At 37.0% G+C, this 25791-nt stretch overlaps 2 protein-coding genes across 2 annotated transcripts; one reads left to right on the top strand and one right to left on the bottom strand.

The window, feature by feature from the left end:
• Positions 1-186: 186 nt before the first annotated feature.
• On the top strand, positions 187-19264 carry LOC104228091 (probable serine/threonine protein kinase IREH1). The gene is made up of 18 exons (XM_009780492.2): positions 187-1079; positions 4383-4450; positions 4535-4717; positions 4807-6171; positions 7910-8082; positions 8280-8523; positions 11219-11311; positions 11389-11529; positions 11614-11706; positions 13684-13888; positions 14929-15014; positions 16547-16635; positions 17217-17268; positions 17375-17431; positions 17689-17862; positions 18006-18083; positions 18743-18931; positions 19020-19264. The coding sequence occupies exons 1-17, from the start codon at positions 473-475 to the stop codon at positions 18824-18826; spliced, it is 3792 nt and encodes a 1263-aa protein (XP_009778794.1). The 5' UTR covers positions 187-472; the 3' UTR covers positions 18827-18931; positions 19020-19264.
• Positions 19265-21463: 2199 nt separating this feature from the next.
• Positions 21464-24697, bottom strand: LOC104228089 (probable inactive receptor kinase At1g48480). Its single transcript, XM_009780491.2, has 2 exons — positions 23216-24697; positions 21464-22508 (listed from the first exon to the last, which is right to left on the bottom strand). The coding sequence occupies exons 1-2, from the start codon at positions 24663-24665 to the stop codon at positions 21898-21900; spliced, it is 2061 nt and encodes a 686-aa protein (XP_009778793.1). The 5' UTR covers positions 24666-24697; the 3' UTR covers positions 21464-21897.
• Between the last annotated feature and the right edge of the window lie 1094 nt (positions 24698-25791).

Here is a 25791-nt window from a genome sequence, read left to right on the forward strand (position 1 = left end):
TATACTTAAATTTAGCTTTTTTAACGAAAATCTAAATGGTTTAGAGTTTATTTGAAAAAAGAGAAAGATGGACGTGTATTTTGTTTTTCATCTTTTAATTTTTGTTAATATATATATTTGTTGCAGGAGTAATTTGAGATTTGAAACTCGAAAACTTCATATAAATAAAGAAATGGAAGACAGTCAAGTCTTTTCTTTTCCTGGTTGTTCCATTTCAGCCCCCACTACTTTCTCAATCTGTCTCAAAAAGTCTACCGTCACCATTTCCGATTCTGCAGAGAAAAACAGTAGTAAACTCGAAACTGCAGAGTCTTCCCTCAGTCCAAACTCTTGTGCATCAGAATAGTCAAATCTCCATTCTCATGTTCTAGTCCAACTTCACAGCCCCTCATGCTTCTACAGCTGGGGCTGTAATTCACTTCAACAAGAAATAACAAGTAATCGATTAATCAGTAATCACTAAACCCTAGCTATGGTATTCAAAGGTCGATTTTTCTCATCTAAGAAATCCGACCCATCAAGCCCAGATGGATCCTCCAACAACAGTCCACGATCCCTTGGGTCCAATTCCCCGATCCGATCCGACAAGAAGAAGTCTAAGTCCACTTCTACTTCTACTTCTAACTCTCCTATTACCCCATCTTCCATTTCAACATTTGCTACTAAGAAAAAAGATGTTAAAGGTAAAGAAAGTCCGAGCCCGAGTCCGACTTCCACTAAGAATCCGGCTAAGGAAGTGGGGCCTACGTCTGTATCAGTGTCGCCGATTGTGGCATCATCGTTGGGATTAAATAAGATAAAGACTCGATCTGGGCCGTTGCCACAGGAGAGCTTTTTTGGGTATGCTAGTAGAGATAAGGGGAATTCACTGGGTGCTAGCAATCTGTCAAAGAATGTAGCGGGCCCGTCGAGTTCTATCTCGGGTAAGAAGAGTGTTGAGAAGAAGTCAGTGATGGGTTCCGCGGATAATGTGAGAAATTCAGATAGTATGTCCTCTGAGAGTGGTCATTCCAGGGAGCAAAGTCCACGTGTACCTGGCCCATCAAGGCTGCAGAATGGTGAATCATCTTCTGAAGCAGGTAAAGTCCTTGTCTTTGCTATTACAAAAGCTACATGAATTACAATGAATTACACATACATATGTATATATCTATACAAAGCACGTAAAGGTTGGTGAATGGTGTGGTACTTCACATCCACTGGCTTAAAATGTGAATACTTGTTGTTGTGTTTGAAAGGCTAATCCTATTATCACACAAGGGAAGTAGAAAAGTAGCAAATGCTGATGTAACTAGAAACTCTGATACAACTTTCAACTTGTGTATTTGAACATACAAGGATCTTAGTTCCAAATCAGTTGATTCTTGGCATACGGTGATCCAACACTCGAACTCTAAGATGGATGCCTTTGACGGTGTGATTTACTAGGTTAGGAAACTGAATCATGCAGTACATGGGTTTTCATGGTGATCTTGATTGTTAGAATAGTAAGTTTCTAGTCAAATTGAACTATACACTATTTGACTAGGAGGTAGAAGCTAGGGCTTAATGTAATTCTCAGAAGGTTTTACTTTTGAATGAAATATCTAGTTATGCAGAGGGTTGTGCTGCTATCTTCCAAATGAGTAAATGTTCAATTGGAGTCAAATGGAAGAAAGATGGAACATTTTGGTTTGCGGGGAAAAAATGGTTTTGGTATATGTGTGGACGCACGAGAAAAATCTATCTATTAACAATGATACTATGAGCCCTATACATAATACATATGAGACTAGGACATATTCTACTCCTACTACATATGAGACTAGGACATATTCTACTCCTACTACATATGAGACTAGGAAATATTCTATTCCTACTAGTTCTGGCGGAAAAATTACTGTAGCTCGTCGGAACCCTAGTTCTGGCTTTCTGCTGGAGCGATTGACTGGGGTTTGTCGCCTGAATTTTCCGAACAAGATGGTAGTGTTGGTTTTCCTACAATACTTACCGATGAGGAGATAACACAAATCAATCTTGAGTCGTCAACCGGAAAGACGCACGGTGACTGACTTTTCTATTCCGATGGGACTAAACTTTTTAGGGTTTGGTCGCACAAGGGTTTCGGATCTGATGGTGGTACTGGTATATGCACAATACCACTGTAGCAGTGATGAACCCTAGGAATAAGACGAAGTTGCCGGAAAATTGCACGGCGATGAGATCTTTCTTCCCGGATGTCGCTGGAATGACGCACAACGATAATTTTCTCACTGAAGCTCCGATACCATGTGAGAATGTATGGGAGAAAAATCTATCTATTAACAATGATGCTATGAGCCTTATATATAATACATATTCTACTCCTACTACATATGGGTCTAGGACATATTCTACTCCTACTACATATGGGACTAGGACATATTCTATTCCTACTATATATGGGACTAAGACTATTTACACATAACTATCTAACAGTATAGAATTCCACATTGTCCTCGGTCACAGTTCTGTTGAAGTGCTTTCTGTGAATCCGTTGATATGTTAGATGATAGTGACAGGCGGAGGGCCAGCGGTTTTTCTTTTGGGTGGGTTTTCTTCAGGGACAGGGAGCAGATGGCGGTTGCAGTGTTTCTCATCTTGCAACTTTTCTTAGTGGCTTAGATGTTGAAGGCAAAATATGGAGGAATTAAGAATTTGCTGATAATTAAGTCTGATACTACAACCTAACTTTTGAGGGCTGCTAATACAAAAGCATTGATACTTTTGATTTCTACTAGAAAACATAACAGGTTTCTTAGTTGGCCCTGTTTCTTTCTGGTTCACAAAGAAAAATTAAGAATGGGGTATGGCAAGATCTATTCCTCCAGGGATGATCCTCATTGTCCTAAGCTATTACAATAAGTGTCTAAGATGAAGTGGATGGGTTGGTTTGCTGTGCACCATCAAAGCCATGTCATGGTTTATCGCTCAGGCTGCTCTGCCCTTGTTGGTACTTGGTCGAGGTGCTACATGCCCATGCGTGCCACCTTGCCCTATGCTGTCACTTTCATGTGCAGCACTGGGCTCTCCCATGCGTGTCTCGTTGCTGATATTCACCCAAACTGTGCGGTTGACATAGCTGTCCTGCCCACATCCTTGACATTCTAATTGGCTAATAACATGGTGCACCACCCCTGTGCCACCATATAATGATCAACACCTACAAAACTGTACGGCAGAGTTAAAGACTGATGCATATGAAATTCTTTTGGCTTCTATTTTGGCACTTTTTTCCAAGTTTTCTAGAAAAAAGGAAATAAAGAACCAAATGCACCTGTACTGATAGTTCTAGAAATTTAGCGTAATAATGTTTATTTAAAAAATATGCATATAAAAATAAGGAAACAGAACAGTTAGCCCTGGAGATCTCAATTGGCCCCATAAAAGGATAACACAATCAAAGATGTATGACATAGTTAGTAGTGAAACTTTGGCCGAGCAGTGATACTAGATAAATTTCCCTTTTAGCCTCTTTAAATTATCATCCACAAGCATGTTCATCCATATTTGGTGTTTTTCCTAGTCTTCTGTGATTCCTAAAGAAGCTGGAAGTATTGGATTTTTCCATTTTCATGATTAAGCAATGCTAAAAGATTCTGCTATGATTTTATTGTCTTAAGTAGGCTCCATCGACTACTAAAAAAGGAATCTCTTAGGCTCCCAAGGACTATCCTTTCGCCTTGCGGCAGACCGAATCCTATTAGCAGGCTTTATTTATAAAGTTCGTAAAAGTCAGAGGCAAAGTTACATTTGTTTCCTATAGTTTCAGATAAAAATGCACTAGTTTGCGAGTCTGATAGGAAATTGGCATTAGTCCGATAAAGGATAAACATGGCTGGTTTCCGATGTTTGTTTGTTTGTTTCTTTCTTTCTTTTGTTTTGTTTGCTTGACAAGTCTGGTAATCCCATGTTTCTGGTCCATACAGTATCATGGAAGTAGTTCTTCTTCACTACTTTAACCAGTTGTACCGTATGCCTCTGGGCTCCCTTTCTTGGCTGCTTGAATGTTTATTACCTCTATCCGACTAAGGATTAGACGTTAGGTGCATATATGGACAGAGATATAAATTGATCATTAGGCATTTTAACAACTGAAGTCCAGTAAGAGCTAGGTCTCGTCCATTGCAGTAAGCAGTCTAGGAATTGTATGAATGGCTTTGTTCTTACTACATGCAACGTTTTGTGTTGTAATCTGGCCAACAAGTGTTCTTCCTTTTCTTTTGTTCGACTTAAAAAAGAAAGCTATTCATATGACCGCTGAAAAGTCACTGAATTAGTAATATGTTCTGGGATAGGAAGTTCACGTAGTTGCTTGAGGTTAAAGTTATGCTCTAGTTTCTTATGTTTTGATCCTTATGCAGGCCAGTTCAGTTCATCTTGGGGCTATTCTGGAGGTCTGAGGAGCTCAGATGTTACTCCAGAATTGAAGGTAAAGAGGACTAACCTGTTGCATTAATTGATTCTTTTTTTGCTATTGTGTTATTCTTATTCTAATGTAATATGTACTTTCTAGGCATCTTATGAATGTGACAACCCAAAGGAGTCTGAATCACCACGCTTTCAAGCTTTACTCCGGGTAACTAGTGCTCCTAGGAAAAGGTTTCCTGCAGATATAAAAAGTTTTTCGCATGAACTAAATTCCAAAGGTGTACGGCCTTTTCCATTCTGGAAACCTCGAGGATTAAACAACTTGGAGGTAATTCAACCGTTTTGCAAGGTTCTTGAAGTTTGTAAATGATCAGCATACTTTTTCAAATGTTGATCAGTATATTGCAATTTCAACAGGAGGTTTTAACAATGATCAGGGCAAAGTTTGACAAAGCAAAGGAGGAAGTCGATACTGATTTGCGTGTTTTCGCAGCAGATCTGGTTGGAGTTCTAGAAAAAAATGCCGAAACTCATCCAGAATGGCAGGAAACTATTGAAGATTTGCTGGTTTTGGCTCGGAGATGTGCAATGACATCTCCTGGGGAGTTTTGGCTTCAGTGTGAGGGCATCGTTCAGGAACTTGATGATAGACGCCAGGAACTCCCCATGGGTACACTAAAGCAGCTGCACACTAGAATGCTGTTTATACTTACAAGGTGCACAAGATTGCTTCAGTTTCACAAGGAAAGTGGATTTGCTGAGGATGAATCTCTATTTCAGCTTCGTCAATCATTGCAGCCTGTAGAGAAACGAAGAGATGGAAAGATTTCTGGTCCTCTGAAGTTCCCAAAGTTGCCTCCTACAAAAAAATCTTACAGTCAGGAACAACATGGCTCTGAATGGAAGAGAGATCAAGCTGTACAGCCAGGTAACTTTCAGACCTCAGAAGCTGAAACTGCAAAAAAATTGGATTCTCCAGGCAGTAGGAATCGAATGGCATCTTGGAAGAAATTTCCAACTCCAGCAGGAAAAAGTCCCAAAGAAGCTTCTCCAATCAAAGAGGAGAACATTGATAGCAATATTGAATCTACGAAGCTATTGCTGGATAAAAGAGGCCCTTCTGATGATCTAGCTACTGTTAAGCATCCTGATCTTTCTTCTGCTAGGGATTCACATGCACACTCCTCAGTTCCTTCCAAACACCACCGTAAAGTTTCCTGGGGTTACTGGGGTGATCAACCAGGTGTTTCTGATGAGAGTTCAATAATATGTCGTATTTGTGAGGAGGAGGTCCCCACATTACATGTAGAAGACCACTCCAGAATTTGTGCAATTGCCGATCGTTGTGATCAAAAGGGTCTAAGTCTTAATGAACGCTTGATAAGGGTTGCAGATACTCTTGAGAAGCTCATGGAGTCATTTGCACAGAAGGACATTCAGCATGCTGTTGGAAGCCCAGACGGTGCAAAAGTATCAAACTCTAGTGTAACTGAGGAATCTGAACTTCTTTCTCCAAAGCTTAGTGACTGGTCTCGCAGAGGTTCAGAGGATATGCTTGACTGTCTTCCTGAACTGGATAACTCTGTTTTCATGGATGAACTTAAAGGTTTACCTTCTATGTCGTGTAAAACCCGGTTTGGACCCAAGTCTGATCAAGGAATGACAACATCATCTGCTGGCAGCATGACACCTAGGTCCCCATTACTGACACCAAAGACCAGCCCAATCGACCTGCTATTGACAGGAAAAGGTTGTTTCTCTGAGCATGATGATCTTCCTCAGGTAGACACTACTATGATTCTTCAGTATGTTTGCTGCTTAGTTGTCGGCGATACGACTATAAGAATTCTATTGCTGCCAGCAGAGTCTGCATGCACTTGCATGTATTTTCTCTGGTCCTGTCTTAGAAATTGTTATCTAGCCTGAAAATTTCAATTTTGTGCTCTTCTCTTGATGCAGTCGTGGTGCTTCTTGTGGAAAGTTGATATCCTTATAGGTTATAATGTAAATTGATCCAGCGGCCACGAAATTGTTCATCATTTTGGCAATTTTTGCATGAAACTGTTTTTGGTGGCATCCTCTCCATTGACGTTTCTAGAAGTTGCAGCTTTTCTGTTAGGTCCATTAACGGAGTTGTCAAATCCTTTTTCCCCCTTTTTTCTTTTCCTCTCGCGCATCAAAACCTTGGCCCGAAATGATTTTGCTGCTGCTAGTTTTTCTTCTTCTCCTTTTCCTCCACCTCCTATCCCCTCAAACATTAGTCATATTCTTATTCTTGCCCTCCCATGCTTCGCTGGATGAGACAATAGAGAGAAATGCAACAACAACTACGCCTCAGTCCCAAACAAGTTAGGGTCGGCTATATGAACCCTCACTTCTTTCTTTAAGCTCAATTCCTATTATCATCATACCAAAATAAAATCAGAGCAAAAGTGAAAAGGAAGTTTTATATATAATAGTAATAATAATAATAAAAGTTTCTATAACACGTCTAAACCTATACCCAACCAGTAGATATCACCTATATGGATCTTTACAATAGAGAGAGATGAAAGGGAGAAAAAGAAAGTAAAATAGAAAAGAAAATAAAGAGAGAAACACGAACAAAAAAGCACTTTGGCTAACAGTTCTGGGCTAAAACACACACTCCTTCCCATGCTGCTCTGGATGAGAGCATAAAAGGAAGATGAAAGGGGAAAAAGAAACAAGAATAGAGAAAAAAACAACAATTAAAATGAACAAGTTAGCAGTCTGCTTAATCGTGCTGGGCTTGCTGCCGGCTTTTGATGGGTTCGATCATCCTTTCACCGGTTGGTCAGTTATAGGAGACTCTACATGCTAGCAGCGCGAATACTAATAAGAATATCTGATAATTTATAGTATTACCTCATTGACTGAGATTCTGGCGGATTGGATATTTGTGCCCAAATAAATATCAAAAGAAATGTATTCTGGTTTGGGGATAAAAAATGCTTTCATTTTCCTACTCTGCTAAGGTGCATAAGTCAAAAGAAATGCTAGTTCATTCCTTCTCCATACACGAATTTTCACTGTCCGAGCAATGGAGACGGAGATACAAAGCAATAATCTCTGACGTTGTGCTTTTCCTTCACCTGGCTATTCTCTTCCTCCCCTTTCCGATGCCCATTTTGCTCACGGAGCTCCCCACTTTTTTTAAAAGCTAACGATAGAGGATTTCGTACAATGGTTTAAATTTAAAGAGGTTAATACCAAAAAAATCTGTTTTATGGGTGAATTTCCAAAAGGTGAAAAGGTTAGTGTTCTCTGGTGGCTTTCTGTTTCACATTGTGAATATACAACTTGAGCATACATCATTTACATTTAATTATTGTCGTCGATGGTTTTAATTCTACGGGTGATAAATTGCCTAACTGTTGACTTCAATAGGTGCAGCATAACTGGTATCGACTTCTTTTACAATGCGTCTTTCTTCTTCTCTTTTGTTTATTCGCCTGGAGGATTTTATTGACAGCTTCATGTTACTTTTCTAATTTTGCAGATGAATGAACTTGCCGATATTGCTCGATGTGTGGCAAATACGCCTATAGATGATGATCGCTCTTTGCCTTATTTGCTTTCTTGCCTTGAAGATTTAAAAGTTGTGACTGAGCGCAGAAAGTTGGATGCGCTTACTGTGGAAACATTTGGAACTCGCATTGAAAAGCTGATTCGGTAATTTGACCTTTCTTGTGTTTTATCCATATACTACTTGTACTCTCAAAAGAAAATGATAAATAGTAAGAACCATTAAATGGAGAGGGGCCTCGGAGAGAAAACAAAGGAATCTTGCCATCCTTTTTCTTCTTCTTTTTTCCTTCTACTCCATCTTTGAAGAAGTTTGTCTTTATCTTGAGTTCACAACTATCCAGGGAGAAGTATTTGCAACTATGTGAGCTGGTCGATGATGACAAAGTTGATCTAACGAGCACTGTTATTGATGAAGATGCTCCCTTGGAAGATGATGTTGTACGTAGCTTGAGAACCAGCCCAATTCATTCTAAAGATCGTACGTCTATTGATGACTTTGAGATTATCAAACCAATTAGTCGCGGGGCATTTGGTCGGGTTTTCTTGGCGAAAAAGAGAACAACTGGGGATCTCTTTGCAATTAAGGTACTATAGTGATTTGCTGCTTGTGTTTTATTGATCAACATTTCTTGAATCATTCAGTATTTCCTTTTTGAAGTGATTTTTTGCGTGACCTGTGATCAAGCACACGTGGAACCCCCTTCCGCAATCCTGGTCCCAGGCCAAAGGAAAACCAAAAACAATATCTGTCCGTAAGGGATAGCGTCTTATCCCATGTCTTTATCATCTGTTTCTGTGCATGTCTCATCTCTAGCAAACACATATATGTGAAATTTGTGGGAGTTTATATATAAGGATTGTGTTACAATAGCATTACTTATAAAAAATAAACAACTAAAGGATCTTATGAAACCTCCATCTCCTATTGCTTCTGGTGATTAATGGAAAAATTGTCTTGTTATAAATTTACTATTTTCGATATCTACATGTGTATTACATGTACCTCTCTGAAAGGATGTCTCTGTGTGTTCACAAAGGGAGGATTAGGATTCCTCCCTTTCTAACTGTAGGTTTCCCAGTTTTATTTTTCATGGTATATGCTTCTTTTGTCATGTCTGTTGGTTTCTCTGATGACATCATCTACTTCATGGATGTTTCTGGTGTCTGATACCAAGTGAAAAACCAAACCATTCTGCTGTTCCTCCTGTAGAGAGAAGATGAGGAGCTTGTATAATGCACAACTTGATTATTCCCTTAAGCTATTGGGGATCAAAAAGTGTGTAAAAGAATCCTAAACAAAGAAGAATATATCACATTCCTCTAACTCTCCTAATCACCTAAATACATAGAGATTTTTTTTGTTTTTTTTGTGTGTGTGTGTGTGTGTGGGGGGGGGGGGAGTCCGGGATCCATTTTTTTTTCAATATAAGAATTTGACATTAGAGGGATAGCCTAGTGATAAGGACCATCCTCCGCCTTATTAAATAAGAAAAAAGGACCACCTTCCACCTTGGTTCGAGTCACCAACGGTCAAGGGAACAAATGTGGAAACGGTCACTGGCGGATCCTGGGAAGGAAGGTTTGAGTGTGGGGTTTTGTCATATATATATATAATAGCTTCTTGCGATATATACATTCTTTAGTGCTCTTTCTTTTGGATAAGGTATACTCCAGTTATGCTTTTCCTCAAGTTGGAGTGTAGATATTTTTTCCACCTAGCTTGTGTATGTATGATCAGCTAGGTCCTAGAAATGATTTTGTAAGTCTGCTAACTGATTGTTTGATTTGACAGAACAAGTAGTAATACATCTTTACTCGATGTCTAACATGAGCTGGCAGAGGGTTAGACATTAATGTCTAACTTGTTTATACCAAGAGTAAAATTCATAAAGGAGGGGGATATGCTACCTTTTCTCCTCGAATCCATGTTGGTTAAAGATAACATGCCTTGTATTTTTATGAGGTTCACTTTAGTTCTAATAGAGGCACTAATATGTGGCCTTATGGAGAACTAAAAAACACAGTGTGAGTATTACCAGGGTTGGGAGTACTTTTTCCCCTTTACAAAAGATTGTGTACACTGTACAATTAAGAATTACATTTAATGACATTTTACGAGCCAAAAAAGTACTCCTTGGTTTCATTTTTTATATGGGGTGTTAACTAGGCACAGAGTCTAACAAAGAAAGACTTTTGACATATACCAAACTACCAAAGTACTTCTAGAACTTGTATTATAAGGCAAAAACTGCACTAAAGTACTTTTAAAACTTGTAATCTTAGACATAACATGACATTTGGCCCTAGGCCTTTGGGACCTTGGTCTAGTGATAAGAGTGCAACACATGATATGCGGGTTAGGCGCACCGCGCACGTCACAAGTTTGAACCATGTCACAGACAAAAGCCTAGTATTTAAATGGAGAAGCGTAGAGGGGCAGGCCCATGTTCGCCGAGTTTCGAACCATGCACCACTGACTCTTGGGGATTTCTCGGTTGTAAAAAAGATGTATATGCCGTGACGCTTCTATGGCTACAACAGTATGCCATTAAGGGCTTTCATATAAATTCAAGGTGTCATTCTTTTTGGAACAAACCACTTCACTTTCCTCACTAGTATTAAGGGGATGGTAGAGAGCGTAAACCACAGAATTTGCGGTGACAAGTCAAATCCCTTTTAAAAATGTGTTCTCACTTCTCATTGCTGTGGAGGGACAATTGCAAAACAATGAAAAGCCTGAAGTCAAAAACGTCAAGACATCTCATGGCCGTGCACACGAACAAAAAGAAATTCAAGGTTGTCAGACTAAATAAAATGATTTAAAGCACATCCTCGCTGCATGAAATTTCTCTGTATGATGAAAACACATCCCCAGTAGTCACGATCATGGTCTTTAAGCTGCTTCCATATCTGCAAGGAAACAAAAAGGAATATTTGAAACCATCAACAGAATAGTGGCATCTTTAGGCAATATATTTTGTCAGAGACACACTTATGCAAAGTAGGTAAAAAGACATGGAGATGATTGGCCAGCTTTCTGCTTGATTCTATCAGGTCAAGAAACGGAGATTTGATTACTCTGACAGGCGTGGTTCCCTCATTCTTTCTACTGTATTTCTTATGAATAAACATGCTTTGGCTCATAATTATCGAATTTTCAAACTTTGTTCATTATTGGGAAGAACTTATTGTTGCCATTATCCTAATGGGTAAAGTTCTAATCCTGGGTATGCTATAGCATATTTCTTTGTGGCACTCCAACTTACAAGTTTAGTTGCAGGTCCTGAAGAAGGCAGATATGATACGCAAGAATGCCGTTGAGAGTATTTTGGCAGAACGTGATATCTTAATATCAGTTCGAAATCCCTTTGTGGTGAGCATGCTGTAGTGGCAAAGCATTTTACTAAAGAAATGATTAATACCTTTTTTACTGATTGTATTACGCATTAGGTTCGCTTCTTCTATTCATTTACTTGCCGTGAAAACTTGTACCTTGTGATGGAGTACTTGAATGGTGGGGACCTATATTCATTGCTGAGAAATCTAGGCTGCTTAGATGAAGATGTCGCTCGTGTTTATATAGCTGAAGTTGTGAGTATCTAGGTCTCTGTCTTGCTCTCAAAAGTTTTCCACACTATGGTGAAACACCTAAATCTGAAGTTCTGAGGTGCCCAGGTGCTTGCCTTGGAATACTTGCACTCTCTGCATGTGGTTCATCGGGATCTGAAGCCTGACAATTTGTTGATTGCACATGATGGTCATATCAAGGTAAAACTTGCACCTGAAACAAACGTTTCTTCATAAAATTATATGTATTATCATATTCCTTGTCTTAGGTGGTCATATTTCATCTATCAGGCTTAGATATAAAGCTTAATAGGTAAAATTTGGTGGTTTTTTTTCCCAATCCACCTGGTTTGCTCTTACCCTATATCAGTAACTAGATGCCTGAAATCCAAGTTGTCAGCATCAGCTTTCTTAGCCATGGACGTGATTTGTAATCCTTTGTTTAATTATGAAATTTCAAGAGTGGACTTAGGCCGGGATTGTAACCATGTTCATATTTTGACCACATATGAGAAAATGAAGGCCAAAATTTTTTAGAAGCACCATCATTGGTTCTTTTTGTGAGAACTAAAAGCACCCTCATTAGTTTGGCATTTTGATCAGTGTTATCAAAGACGAAAAGCGCAAAAAAGCTCTAAGGTCCGTTGGGGCTTTAAGCGCAAAGTGCAATTAAAGCGTGGACTTTAATGAAAAAAGGTGCAACTGAAGAAAAAGTAAAAATATGTTTATGTAGTCCAAGACCAATAATTATAAGCATGAATAATAAATATATGGACAAAAAAATTGAAAATAATTATGATAAAGTGAAATATCAATTGTTTAGTGTCTCCTTTTCAGGATTACACTCATTGGCAAGGAAAAGTATGGCTTTAGAGCCTTGATGTGACTGAAGTGCCCACAAAGCGAGGCGAAGCGCTCAACTTGTTTTGAGCCTCGCTTTAGGGCTTAAGCGCGCCTTTGACAATACTGATTTTGACGTCCATATTGAGCAAATGGAGGCCAAAATATTAGCTCTTCCGTCCCAATTTATGTGATGGTGATTGATTGGGCATTGAGGTTAAGAAAGATAGAATTCTTTTTTGAAACTTGTGGTCTAAAACATGCCATGAATATTTCTTTGGCTATAAATCATTTCATTAAGGGTAAAATGGGAAGCTTAAAATAAGTTGTTTCTAAATCAAGGAAGACAGAGTAAAAAAAGGAAAGTGTTTCACATAAAATGGGAGAAAGGGAGTAAAAAAATGAAAAAAGGAAAAGCTTAACTTTTTATTTGGATAATAGTTTCAGCAAGGTAGAGAAATGCTAGAGCTTCAGTACACCAATGCAGGTTCAGATAATTTTGTTGCAGTAAACATAGCTATTTATTCAAATAAATCTAACTGCAATTCTGAGATGATTACAACAGTGATCCAGATACCAAAGGAAACCTTGCACTACGACATAAAGAGTTTATATTTGCACAAAAAGGTCAACAGTTTAATGTAAAATAGTTTTGAAAAATACTGCAATAGAGAAATTAGATGGACATCTAGTGTTTAAGTCAAGATGTTCCTTGAGGCCCCTGTTAGGGGTTTACAAATCATTCCGCCATTGCTATGTGCCTACCTGTATCCTTATTTTTGTTCCATTATTTGTTTGCTTATTTTTCTTGGGGCTTATGATCGGTATGCTGATGCTAATGTGTTCCTCCGTAAGTGTAAATCATAGAAGTGTTTCTCATGGTTCCTATTGACATAATGACAGAAGTGCAGCTTGTCAAAAAAAAAGCAAATTTGTCAAATCATGTTGCACATTGTTAATTGCCGTTGTATAGCAAGCTCATAGAAAAACAACTATGCCTCAATCCCAAGCAGCTCATCATGGGATAAAATTACTCTTATTGTATCCCTTGATTTCTCCACATGCTGTTGAAGCTCTTTTCTAGCATTATTAGCTATGTTGCTCGGACTATCCAAAAATGTTGCCGTACCAGTGTCGGATCCTCCAAAATGCATTATTTTTGAAGGATCCGACACGCACCGACGACATTTTGAAGAGTCCTTGTAACATAGATTATTAGGGTGTTGTTAAAGCTCGCAGTGGTAAACATGTCGATGACCTATTTGTTTGTGCTTTATGCTTTAAATGACATTAGTTTCACGCTGATGAGTTAGTTTTAATTGGTGTAACTTTTTCCAGTTGACAGACTTTGGGCTTTCTAAAGTTGGTCTTATCAATAGCACAGATGACTTGTCTGGTCCAGCAGTCAGTGGGACATCCATGATGGAAGATGATGAATCTCACCTATCTGCATCTGAGCATCAGCAGGAGAGGCGGAACAAACGTTCTGCAGTAGGTACACCAGACTATTTGGCGCCAGAGATCCTTCTGGGAACAGGGCATGGTTTGTATCTATGTTTTTTCAGTCTGTCTTCTTTGACAATGAATAACTGATTATCCCCGAACATGGCAGATATGCAATCATTTTAAGTTATCAACTTGATAATGTTGTCGAATTAAGTCCCTTGTCCCTTTTCTTCACAAGTCCCAAGTCCCGGTAAAGAAGGATTGCAGTAGGTTGAGTGTTGTGTTAACGCTTAATTGTTGTTACATCTACATTACATTTGATTTTTGTCAGTAGTATGTTTCTTTCTGTATTGATTAGAAACTTGTATGCTGGAGATAGGCATGGTTTCATAATCTCTGGTTCTAAAGAACCCTTAATTTGTCTCAATAGACAAATTACTTAGTATTGGATGCATTTACATGATTAGAGCAGATACAGATATATAATTGATCCAAGTAACTTGGGTTTGATTGATTACTAAAATTGGATATTGTACTACATAGTTGGGCCTCTAGAAGATGGTAGAGACGATATAGGGCATGAGACTTTTGGTCCCTCTAGCCCTCATGTGTGTACTATGGAAGGAGAGAAGTGGAGAGTGTTTTGAAAGGATAAGAATGACTTTGTACATTTGCATAATAGTCTTTTCTTTTGTTTGTTGTTAATTTTGGTGCACCATGAGAACCCTGATTGTATAGAAGATTGGGTGTGTTCTGGAGAGGACCATATTTTTGTACAAGCTCTACTTTTTGGTAGACTGCTTGTATACAAGAGCTTTTCTCACATCAATAAAATTATTTACCTTGTAAAAGAAAGTAGATATGGTACTATGCACTTATGCATGCCATAGAGGTTAAATTTCTTGGAGAGTAACGAGGATGAGTTAGTGGACAGCAGGACAGGTTTGAAGTTTCTTCCAAATTATTGCTTTTTATGGAAACCGGACATTGAACCTTTGTCGAAATAGTCTCGTGTTAGAAGTTTGAATATATGTCTAACCTGGCATTCTTATAAAACAATTGGATTTGACAGCATTCTTTTTTTTTTTCCGCCTTTCTGTTTGCTATTTAGTTCTTAGGCTACATAATTCTTTTCAGGTTTCACAGCTGATTGGTGGTCTGTGGGTGTTATTCTCTTTGAGTTGATTGTCGGTGTTCCTCCTTTTAATGCAGAGCATCCTCAGGTTAATATGTTGTCTTCTTATTTGTATCTTTATTCCTTATTCTTCCATCTAGTTTGTTAACCCTTGGGTCTGAAGGAGTAGTACTGCACTACCCATTTAGCCTTGGATTAGTTTATATATAAAAGATAAAAGAAAAAAGCCCCTAATGTTGCTCATGCTTTATATTATGGTGCGTTTAAGTCAATGCAGTTTAGGAGGAATCAAGGAAAAGATATTGACTCAAATCTTGTATTTCGATGGAAGTTCGAAAAAGAAAAAAGAAATGGTCAAGACATTTTAGCTCTTTTATCTGATGTCGAGCAGTTCGATGTATGTAACTAGGAATGGCAATGATGCAGGGCAAGACCTTAGCGGGGCAGGGAAGGGCAAGACTTTAACAGGGCAGGGAGGTTAAAATTTAGTTTTGAAAATCCGTAGTAGGGTAGGACGGGTCACAGGACCAGCTAAGATTCTGTGCGAGATGCACTGGTTTTAAACTTGGAAGATGCTGGTTCTGCAATTGCTCTAGGCAGCCAAGATGCCCGATTGGCCTCAGTATAATTAGTCTAGTTTCATAATTCATTTAGTTGATGTTATTATTATAATAATAATAATAATAATAATAATAATAATAATAATAATAATAATAATAATAATAATAATAAAAGCTTTACTTTGACGTGGTTGCTCTTTTGGTCTAAGTATACCTTATGGATTTTATACATCGTTTTCAAATAATACGGACTGAGAACATGCTGATAATATTGGACCTATGGTTAGTTATGGGTCTAAAACTTGGCATTAATTAAAAAAGGCTGCTGAAGTACATTTTATCTAGATACTGAAGTTAGACATAGCTTTTCAAGAACTTATCCACTGCGGCTTGCAAATTTTGACATTGAATCAATCTAACTGAAAATAAGATGGTCTGACTACATGGTTCAATCTAAATAGTAGCAATCTACAGAAAGTGACCATCTGTCAAGGTATCAATGTCGTTCAACAGTATTGGTCAAATGAACAACACAGGAAGGAAACTAGCTGAAAGAAAAAGAGAATATGCAAAGTGAAACAAATCGATAAAATGAAAGAAAGTATAAACAGGGTAGGGCCGGGCAGGGAAGGGAAAACTTGAAAAAATGCTAATAGGAGCAGGGGAGGGTTTTGATTTTGGGGGGGGGGGTTAAACTTTTAGCCAGTTGAGGCTTGACCCACACAGCTTCTCCCTGCCCGTTTGCATCCTATATGTAACACTTGATATCTTTGTCAAAAATGTATGTAACACTTGATATACATAGTTTAGTATTTGCAATTCTGATACCTTTATGCTTTTATCGCTTACAGTAGAAATTCTGTGAGCAGTTCTTTTTTTGATAACATACTCTGTGAGCAATTTCCTTTCTTGATAACGTACTATGTGAGATTTTGTTTTTTTTCTGATAACGTACTCTGAGCATTTTCTCTCCTGTGATGTACTATATTGATGAGGTTACTGTTTTATGAAGCACTTCTGATGTATTGCTCTTTCTCTTTTTACTTTTTGTCATTTGCAGAAAATATTCGATAATATTCTCAATCGTAAGATACCTTGGCCAGGGGTTCCTGATGAAATGAGCGCTGAAGCACAAGATCTGATTGATCAGTAAGAGAATCATTCTGTTTATTGTTTTAATATCCCATTTTCGTCTTCTTAGTTTTGAGTTGACAAAGTTCTTTTCCCAAGAGCCTTCATCTTGTAGTCAGTTCTCATTTTAACTTCCGGGATAAGGACATGCAAATGTAAGCTCTATGTTGTGTGGCGTGTGTGAATTATGAGGAAATAGTTTTGTCGACTTGAGAGAGGGCGTGGATCATTAGAATTTGGTCGACTTTTGACAAAAGCATAGTCGGGGATTATTTATGAGAAGATTGTCTATAAATACTCTGAAATCGGTCAACAATCATGACCCTGGAACAGAAGAAGAATCTTACTATGAAAAGGATAATGGTGATAAATATACATTTGGAGTAATCTATTCTGCCAAAAATGAGAACAGGCTGGGTTTTGAACCTATAATTGATGGAGAGTTTATTCTGTAATTTTCAGGTGCAGCTTCTAAGATTAGCATCATCAGGCTTTAGTAATTATAAGCTTAGCATTCTTCTCTTTGTAACTTATCTATTATAGAACTAGTTTGTTTCTGTCTCTCAACTTGTGAAAGCTGCTATCATGGTAAATTTCAGGTTACTAACAGAAGATCCTAATCTGAGGCTTGGGGCCAGCGGAGCATCAGAGGTGATGTTCTTTTTTCCATCTAACTTTGATATTGACCCTTGTTACATTCTGTCCATTTGAAATCTCGAGAATAAATCTAGAATGACTATGATTCTTTTTCATGCAGGTGAAGCAGCATCCATATTTTAGAGATATTAACTGGGACACACTGGCTAGACAGAAGGTTTGACTGTGATTATTCATAGAAGTGATTTGTCTTCATTTAACTGTATCTGTACTAGCAAATGGGCCCTAGTGCCGAAAGGGCCATGAAAATCATAGCCAACCCCACCTAGTTTTGAATTGAAGCATACTAACTCCGCCTAGTTTTGGATTGAGGTGTAGTTGTATTATTGTTGTTGTTGATGTATTAGCAGCTAGCAGGTGGTCGATCATATTAGTTCTACTAATTAGTGTAGAATCTATGCATGTACTTCTCAGGCTGCGTTTGTGCCTGAATCAGAAGGTGCACTGGATACTAGTTACTTCACAAGTCGCTTCTCTTGGAATCCTTCAGATGAACATGTGTATGCAGCCAGTGAGTATGAGGATTCTAGCGATGATGGTAGTGTTAGTGGCAGTAGCAGCTGTCTAGATAATCGCCAAGATGAACCGGTATGTTGATAACAGCCCCCCCCCCCCCCCCAAAAAAAAAAAGGGACTGGTGTGTTACCCCTTCATTTAGTTAAATTAATTTATTTGGTGGACTCTGTTGATTTTTCATTAAATAGGTGTAACTTAGTTGCAATAATGTGTAGGGTGATGAGTATGCTGGTATTGCAGAATATGAGTCAGGCTCTTCTGTCAACTATCCTTTCAATAACTTCTCATTTAAGGTAATTTCTTGTGTAACAACACTCCATTCATGATGGGCTGCTTTTTGATGGCTGGGTGTTTTTTTGGAAGAGGGAATACATGAAAATTGACAGGCTATGGCTTACTGCAGCTGTTGGATGCATTCTTAAATCGCTTTAAGAGGATGACATACTGTTTTAATGTTATCTGGATCTTCTTTGATCTTTTCTTCTACCTTTATGCTGCGGTTTGTTGCTTATGATCAGGAGATTACTCAGAGACGGAGCCAAGATTTGAGATTAATGCGTTCTGAACTTTCCACCAAACCCATAGCTCGTTTTAGTAATTGGGTTCGCAATTAAATATTTATACATATTAATGGATGTCCTAATACAAACATAGGGTCTAATTGAAAGCTACTGGATTCGTCCGAGCCCGTGTACCTTATACGGTATCTCCGCTGAGATTACTAAGCTTGTTTGACTAGTAAACAACTCCTGGCATTCAGCAACCTGTGACTTTGTTCCCTCATTTGTTCTAACAATATACTCTCTGCTTTGATTGACCAAATTTTACTTCTCTTTAATTACATGTGATACTTTGTCTGGTACTCAACAAGAATTGATGTAAAAAGCCATTCGGCTCATGAATTAGTCCTAATAAATGATACCACTATTTTTTTTTCACTTTCTTCCAACAGAATCTCTCCCAGCTTGCATCAATCAATTATGATTTGCTTACAAAGGGTTGGAAAGATGATCATCCGTCAAATCCTAATGCATAGCCACTGGGAACAGCGGCTGTATAGTATTCAAACCTCGGTCTCTTGGGCTGATAGAATCAAACAGAACGTGGGCCAATCATCTCCCTGTCTTTACACCTTGTAAATGTATGTATTGACTAAGTTTAATGAAATATTTCTAAAGATACTACTATTCTCTTCGTTGTTACAGTTTTTCATTTTTGTTCCATTGCAGATATAGAAGCAGCTTAAAGATCACGATGAGGACTACTGGGGATGTTCGTCATACAGAGAAATCTCATGCTGTGAGGTTGTGCTTTGAATCGTTTTATTTATAGTTTGGCAACCTTGTGTCTCATGCATGGCCATGAGATGCCTTGTGGTTTTTGACTTCAGGCTTTTGATTGTTTTGTAAATGTCCCTCCACAGCAATGAGAACACATCTCCTGTTTCGAAAGGGATTGGACTTGTTGCCTCAAATTTTGCCTTTTGTAGTCTCTTCCATTCCTTTGATTCTTCTCTCTAGTGCAAGTATCTGCTAAATCTGCTGTGCTCTCTTGGTGTTGCTAATTTCTGAGAGGAGATTAATCAAAGGTCTAATAGAACGACTATTTTTTGCCTTTGACAGTGTAAAATAAAAAGATTTGAAAAGAAAAAAAGATGTCCTAACACAGCTAAAATCAATCAACAAGATTCATAATTGATATTGCTACAAAGAGTTGGTACCATAATGTGGTTTTGTTGACGAGGATACCATGTTTCTTTTTGGATGATATAAATTTTAAGAAATAAGCTTTGGTATGGAATACAACGGAATTAAATAGCTATGTTGTTACAATAGTCTAAAGAAAATGTGGTTTTGTGGTTTGAGTTCAAATTGTACTACAAAGTGTAGGCTACTATTCTAATAACTGGTGTTAGTGTTAGTATTAGAATCCACGCGATGTGCCGATAATTTGACGAAATATTAAACTTATAAAATTATGATCTAATATATCATATTATTTTAATAAATATTAGTTACTATTTTGTTATTTAATGTAGTGTATATAAATATAATAAAATCTATACAAAATCAAAGGATACAAAGCATTTTAGTAATCAAATAGATTATTTATTCCTTGTGTATTTTGTATTAAATTAGCAAGTACTTAGTACTATACATTTACTAATGTAATTTTTTTTATTAATTTGTCAGTTGGTTTAATATTTTGATACTACTTCTCTTCTAGTAGAACATATATATATATATATTTATTGTGAAAACATATATTTTTATACTTATGTTATATTGTTTAAAATTCTTCAATTGTCTAAGTTTATCAATAATTTTCTTGACTTTATTTATTTATTTTTTGTTTATTAATTAATTCAAAATATAAATATTATAAAATTATCTTTATCCACCTCTTTTTGTACATTTTTTTCTACTATAATATTTGATTAGTTTTCTCATTTTATATTTTATTGAAAATTTAAATAATATAATTTTTTTTACTAAATTATAATTTTGAATTCATCAAAAGTATAAAGAGATAAGCCTTTTATTAGGAAGAGATAACCCTTGGTTATCTAATTGTATTATCTATTACTTAATATTGTTAAATTGACATATGAATTATTAATAAATTACCAATTTAGTATCATAACTACTCCCATATATATATATATACACACACACACACACACTCTACTACTACTACTACTATATTAGGAAGAAATTACTTTTCAATTTGAATTGGTAGTTTTTTATTTTTTGTTTTTTTATTGTAAAATAATTTTAAAACTCCAATTTAAATGAGTAGAATATTTTTTTGTATTTTTATTTTTATTGATAATTATAAGATAATCTATATTTATTAATTCAAGTAGTGTAACCAATTAATTCAAAATTTAAAATTTTAAAAAAAAAATTAGTTAGAAAAGTAGTTTATTTTGCCTTAACAATGCCACTTGCCTTTTTGTGGTTAAGATACTTGTCTTAATGTAGTGCTTTTGCTTCTCCTATTCTATATAGATAAATAGATAGATTCTTTTTAGATGATATAAATTTTATAAAATAAGCTTTTGGTATAGAATACAACGAAATCAAATAGACATGTTGTCACCATAGTCTAAAGAAAATGTGGTTTGAGTTCAAATTGTACTACAAAGTGTAGGTTACTATTCTAATAATTGGTTTCTCCCATTTCGTGTAAGTTGCAACACGCCAACACCGTTTCCTTTTATGACATTAATTAAATATATGTTTTCACCATTATTATATTAAGCTTATTTCTAACATGTTAAAATCAGTTGTGCCAAAATCCAAGGAAGATGAGATTTTGATATGTTTCAAAATGTTTCAATGGTTTGGTCTATCTTCCAAGTGGCCCTAATAAGGGCCCGTTTGGCCAAAAAAAAAATTAAGTTGAATTTTGGAATTTGAAAAACTCCAAAAACTGTTTTTCAAAATTTTCAGTTCAAAGTACTCGCAAAATTTCAAAAATAGTTCTAAATTATATTTATGTCCAAATGAAATTCTAATTTTCAAATACCGTTTTCAACTTGCAAAATAATTTCTTTTTCCCGAAATTTCATAGTTTTTATGTCCAAACGCCCACTAAGTGATAGAACTGAGTTTTTCTTACATGCCCCACTTTGTCTACCATCACTGTAATCTTTCTGCTGGCTTCAGCATATCAATCACATGCACGCATGCCTCTTATATTCAGATAACTGTCACTGACAGTTAGAAAAAGAAAAGGCAAAAGTAAAAGCTGAAGTACTAATAATTACAGAAAGCATTCTACCCAACAAGAATAAATAGTGCAGATATTGGCCCCCCAAATGAAAATGAAAGGCTCAACTACAATAGGGACTTTGACAAAAGGGGCCATAATCTGTTAACTCAAAATGAAATAAGACATCCCTAATAAAGAACAAGTTCAATAACAACAACTACAAGTATGCCTCAGTTCAAACAAGTTTGGGTTGGATATATGAAATCCCTGACCATGTTTCTCCATTTAAATTCGTTTCACGCAACAAATAACAAGCTCAATATGCTTAAAATTGGCCTCTGTATATTGGTGATGAGTCTGATTTTGGTTTAATTACTGCACTTCTCAAGACTAAGGACCAATTAAATCTGTTGCATTGACAAGATAGTGTTCATGCAAGGTTGAACGTCGAAGTTCTTCAATCCTCTTAGAGACCTCGGACATTGAAGGTCGATTATCAGGATATTGAGCAGTACAATCTATTGCTAGCTGCAATAGTTGGACCATCTCTTCTTCAGCAGTCTGGTATCTGAGGAGTTCAATATCGAAAACTTCAGAAGGCCATTCCTCGCGAACTACAGATTCAACCCACCTTGGTAAGTCAACACCTTCTTCATTCAAGAGTGCATGAGTAGGTGCTTTTCCAGTTAGAAGCTCCAATAGTAATACTCCAAAGCTATAGACATCTGCCTTTTGAGAAACCTTACGAGGATCTGTTACCTCTGGAGCACGATATCCTGCTACTCGAGTCGGGGAGGATGGTGGTCCAACTAAGTTAGCCAGGCCAAAATCTGAGACTCGTGCTTCGTATGATTTGGTGAGAAGAACATTAGATGATTTAATATTCGCGTGGGAGACATTAGGACCTTGAGAGTGTAGGTAATCGATGCCTTGTGCAATTTGCAGGGCTATACTTGACCTGATTTCCCAATTCAACGGCGTTCTACCAGCCCCCTTGCTTCCTAGCAAATTAAAGAAATTGTAATGAATAGAAAGAAGGTTACAGTGCAGCAAACAGCTCACTTTGACAAGTTTCAAGTATTCCATAGGCAAACAATGTATAAGTTCATACAAGATTCACATGCCGGAAAACTAATCTCCAGTATTCAGCATATAATTGTAGACCCTACAAATGTAGGGCTAAGTGAAAGATTATATGTTGTGCTTGTGCAACTCTCCCCTGTATATGGACAGGTGACCTACAAAATGACAAAGGGTCCTTTGGCTATAATGATATCACTAAATCAAATAAGTACTACTTATTGCTTTTAATTACAAACAACTTTAGATTTAACCTAATACTTATATTAGAAGCATGCTTTACATGATGAAGACTAAGGGCAAATAATATGAAATAATAGTGCTTAATTCTGGGATCACATTTTCATTGGGTTGAGGGCCCCAACACAGACAAAGCATATTACAAAGTAACCAACAAGTCAAACTAACTACTCTGATACTTAACAGCTATTACTGTCCATATCGCTCCATTTAATCTCGTCTATGTTCAAACAAACTAATCTAATACTAAAGAAAGATAAAGAAAAGAGATTGACTGAGGTAAGTAGCATTGGTCCAACAAAATACCAAAAGCTGGAACAAAATATAGTACATATCTACAAAAATAAGGAAATTAAAAGCATCAGAGTTTGGCAGTGATAGAGTTTACCATGTAGAAGTGCAGACAAGCTCCCCATTGGCATATAGTCATACACAAGAAGTTTCTCCTCCCCACTGTAATAATATGCTCTAAGAGGCACCAAATTCTCATGATTCATTGCTCCAACTGTTTCAATTTTTTCCCTGAACTCCTTTTCAGATATAGCCACATCTTTCAATCTCTTAACAGCAACAATTGTACCCATCTCCAAAACTGCCTTATAAGCTGTTCCAAATGTTCCTTTACCAAGAACCTCAGCAGATGCTTTCAACAAATCCTCCAAATCAAATGTTTTATAATAATCTCCAAAAAACACAAGCTTTTTAGCTCCATTTTCTTCGCCAGTACTCAATCCTGTACTCAATGCTGCAGCTGCTGCCACTGGATGCCCATTATTTATACCTCCATTTTCTGATTCCACAATTTGCTTCTCCACTGAAACTTCTGTTTCTGTTTGCTTAATTGTAGCAGCCTCAAAAGACCTCATTTTTTCGCCATTTTTCGTCCTACATAATACAAACAAAAGTAACAACAAAACAAGAAATCCCACAACAGAACCAATTACAACCCCAGCAACAGCTCCACTGGACAACTTATTTTTCTTAGTTGAATTCCCAATTTCAATTCCAGCAGTAGCTATTGCAGGCTGGGTCCCACCTCCTGGACAAATACCAAGTGGCTTCCCACAGAGTGAATTCCCAAGAAAAGCATCCACAGGCATTGACTCCAAACTTCTCGGAACAGAACCGTTTAGTTTATTAAAAGACACATTGAACTGTTCTAGATTGGTAAACTTTAGCTCAGGTAAAGACCCATAAAAATGGTTCCTTTCAAGAAGAAGTGTTCTCAATCGGGTCAAATTGTTAAACCCGGATGGTATTTCACCAGAAAAGTTGTTGTCAGCAAGATTTAACCGAACTAAAGAGCGAAGCCCAAAGAGAAAAGTAACCGGGCCTGTAAAATAGTTGCCTTGAAGATAAATATTACGAAGCTCAACACATTTGGAAAGATCATAAGGAAGAGGACCCGAAAGATTGTTGAGACGAAGGCTGAGTGTACGGAGGCGCGTGAGGTTGGAGATGGTGTTCACCGGAAGTTTACCGGAGAGAGCTGAGGCGGGTAGCCGGATAACAGTGACACGGTTGTTTTCACATTGTACACCAGCCCAGTTGCATGGGGAGGTGGTGTTGAAGGTGTTCCAGAGGAATGTACGGCCACCTACGGCGGAACGAAAGGCTAAAAGGGCGGCGCGGTCGGTGGTTAAGTCCGAGGATGTTGTGGAGAAGATGAGAGAGTGAATGAGGAGGATTAGTAGTAGCATTTTCAGCTTTGGCTGTAGAATTAAGGTAGAATAATTAGGCAGCATTTTGTAGGAGTGAAGAAAAATGTAATAGTACAAGAAAAAGTGTGTTAAAAAAGAAGGAAGAAACCATAGCTTTAAATTACTGATTATGGTCATCTACCAGTTGATGGATTTCATGATTAAATTCAAAAAGACAAAGCGGAGTGTTCTGTCTCTGCTCCAGGGTCAGTCTGGCGCTTTTTCTCAGTCTTTCTTTTCAAAGTTATTACAAAATAGTCACTGTTTTGCTATTAAAAAATAGCCAAATATATAAAGTTACAACATAATATTCCGGAGATCGGAATACTTATGTATAAACTTACAACATATTATGCTGGAAGTCTAGTATATTATATCGAAAGTCCAATATATTATACTGAAACTCCAATACATTATGCTGGAATATTTTACGAATTATAAATAGTGTGTTCGTCAGATTTATCTTTACATAAAAAGTGGCTAAATTTCGATTACCGTTAAAATTGTGGCTATTATTCAATTTCTCCCCTTTGTTTTGCTTTTTCTATGGCCCATTTGGCCATACGATTTTTTTTTTTTGAAAAATTTTCAATTTTTTTCTGATTTAGTGTTTGTCCATGATATTTTTAAATTTTACTCAAAGTTGCATTTCGAAATTTTTCGGAATTTTGAAAAACTTTAAAAATTATTTTTCAAAATTTTCATTTCAAATCACTCACAAATATTCAATAATATCTCCAAATTGTATTCATGTCCAAACACAACTCTAATTTTCAAATACAATTTTTAGTTTTGTCAGCAATTTTACAATTCTTGTGCGGAAACGCCCACCTAGCGTGGCTTTTTGTTTTTTCCTTTTCTTTTTGTTGTTTTACTCTATCCATTTCAGTTTAGGTGCCTTAGTTTTGACTAAAGATAACAGCTAATATACCATATTCTAGAGCAGAAAATGAATCTATAAATCAACATTAAATATCAAATAACGGTGACATTGTTACTCACAAGAAAAAGAGAATACACGGTGGCGTGATTAGTGAATAACCACATTTTCCTTAGTCATTTTCTTGGTTAAATTAGAACTTCAAGAAACCCTTCTCTTTTCCATTAATTAGCAATTACAAAGATTTCTTTCCATCTTTTCTGTTTGACTAATTCTCTTCTTTTCTTGGTTGATCAAAAGCCATTGTCAATGAGGTAACAAAAGTACGTTCTCACATGAATTGCACAAGGGTACCATTCTGTCTGTTGAACAAAAGGATTAAGA

The sequence above is a fragment of the Nicotiana sylvestris genome, chromosome 6 (assembly GCF_000393655.2).
Source record: "Nicotiana sylvestris chromosome 6, ASM39365v2, whole genome shotgun sequence".
In the NCBI taxonomy this organism is placed as follows: Eukaryota; Viridiplantae; Streptophyta; class Magnoliopsida; order Solanales; family Solanaceae; genus Nicotiana; species Nicotiana sylvestris.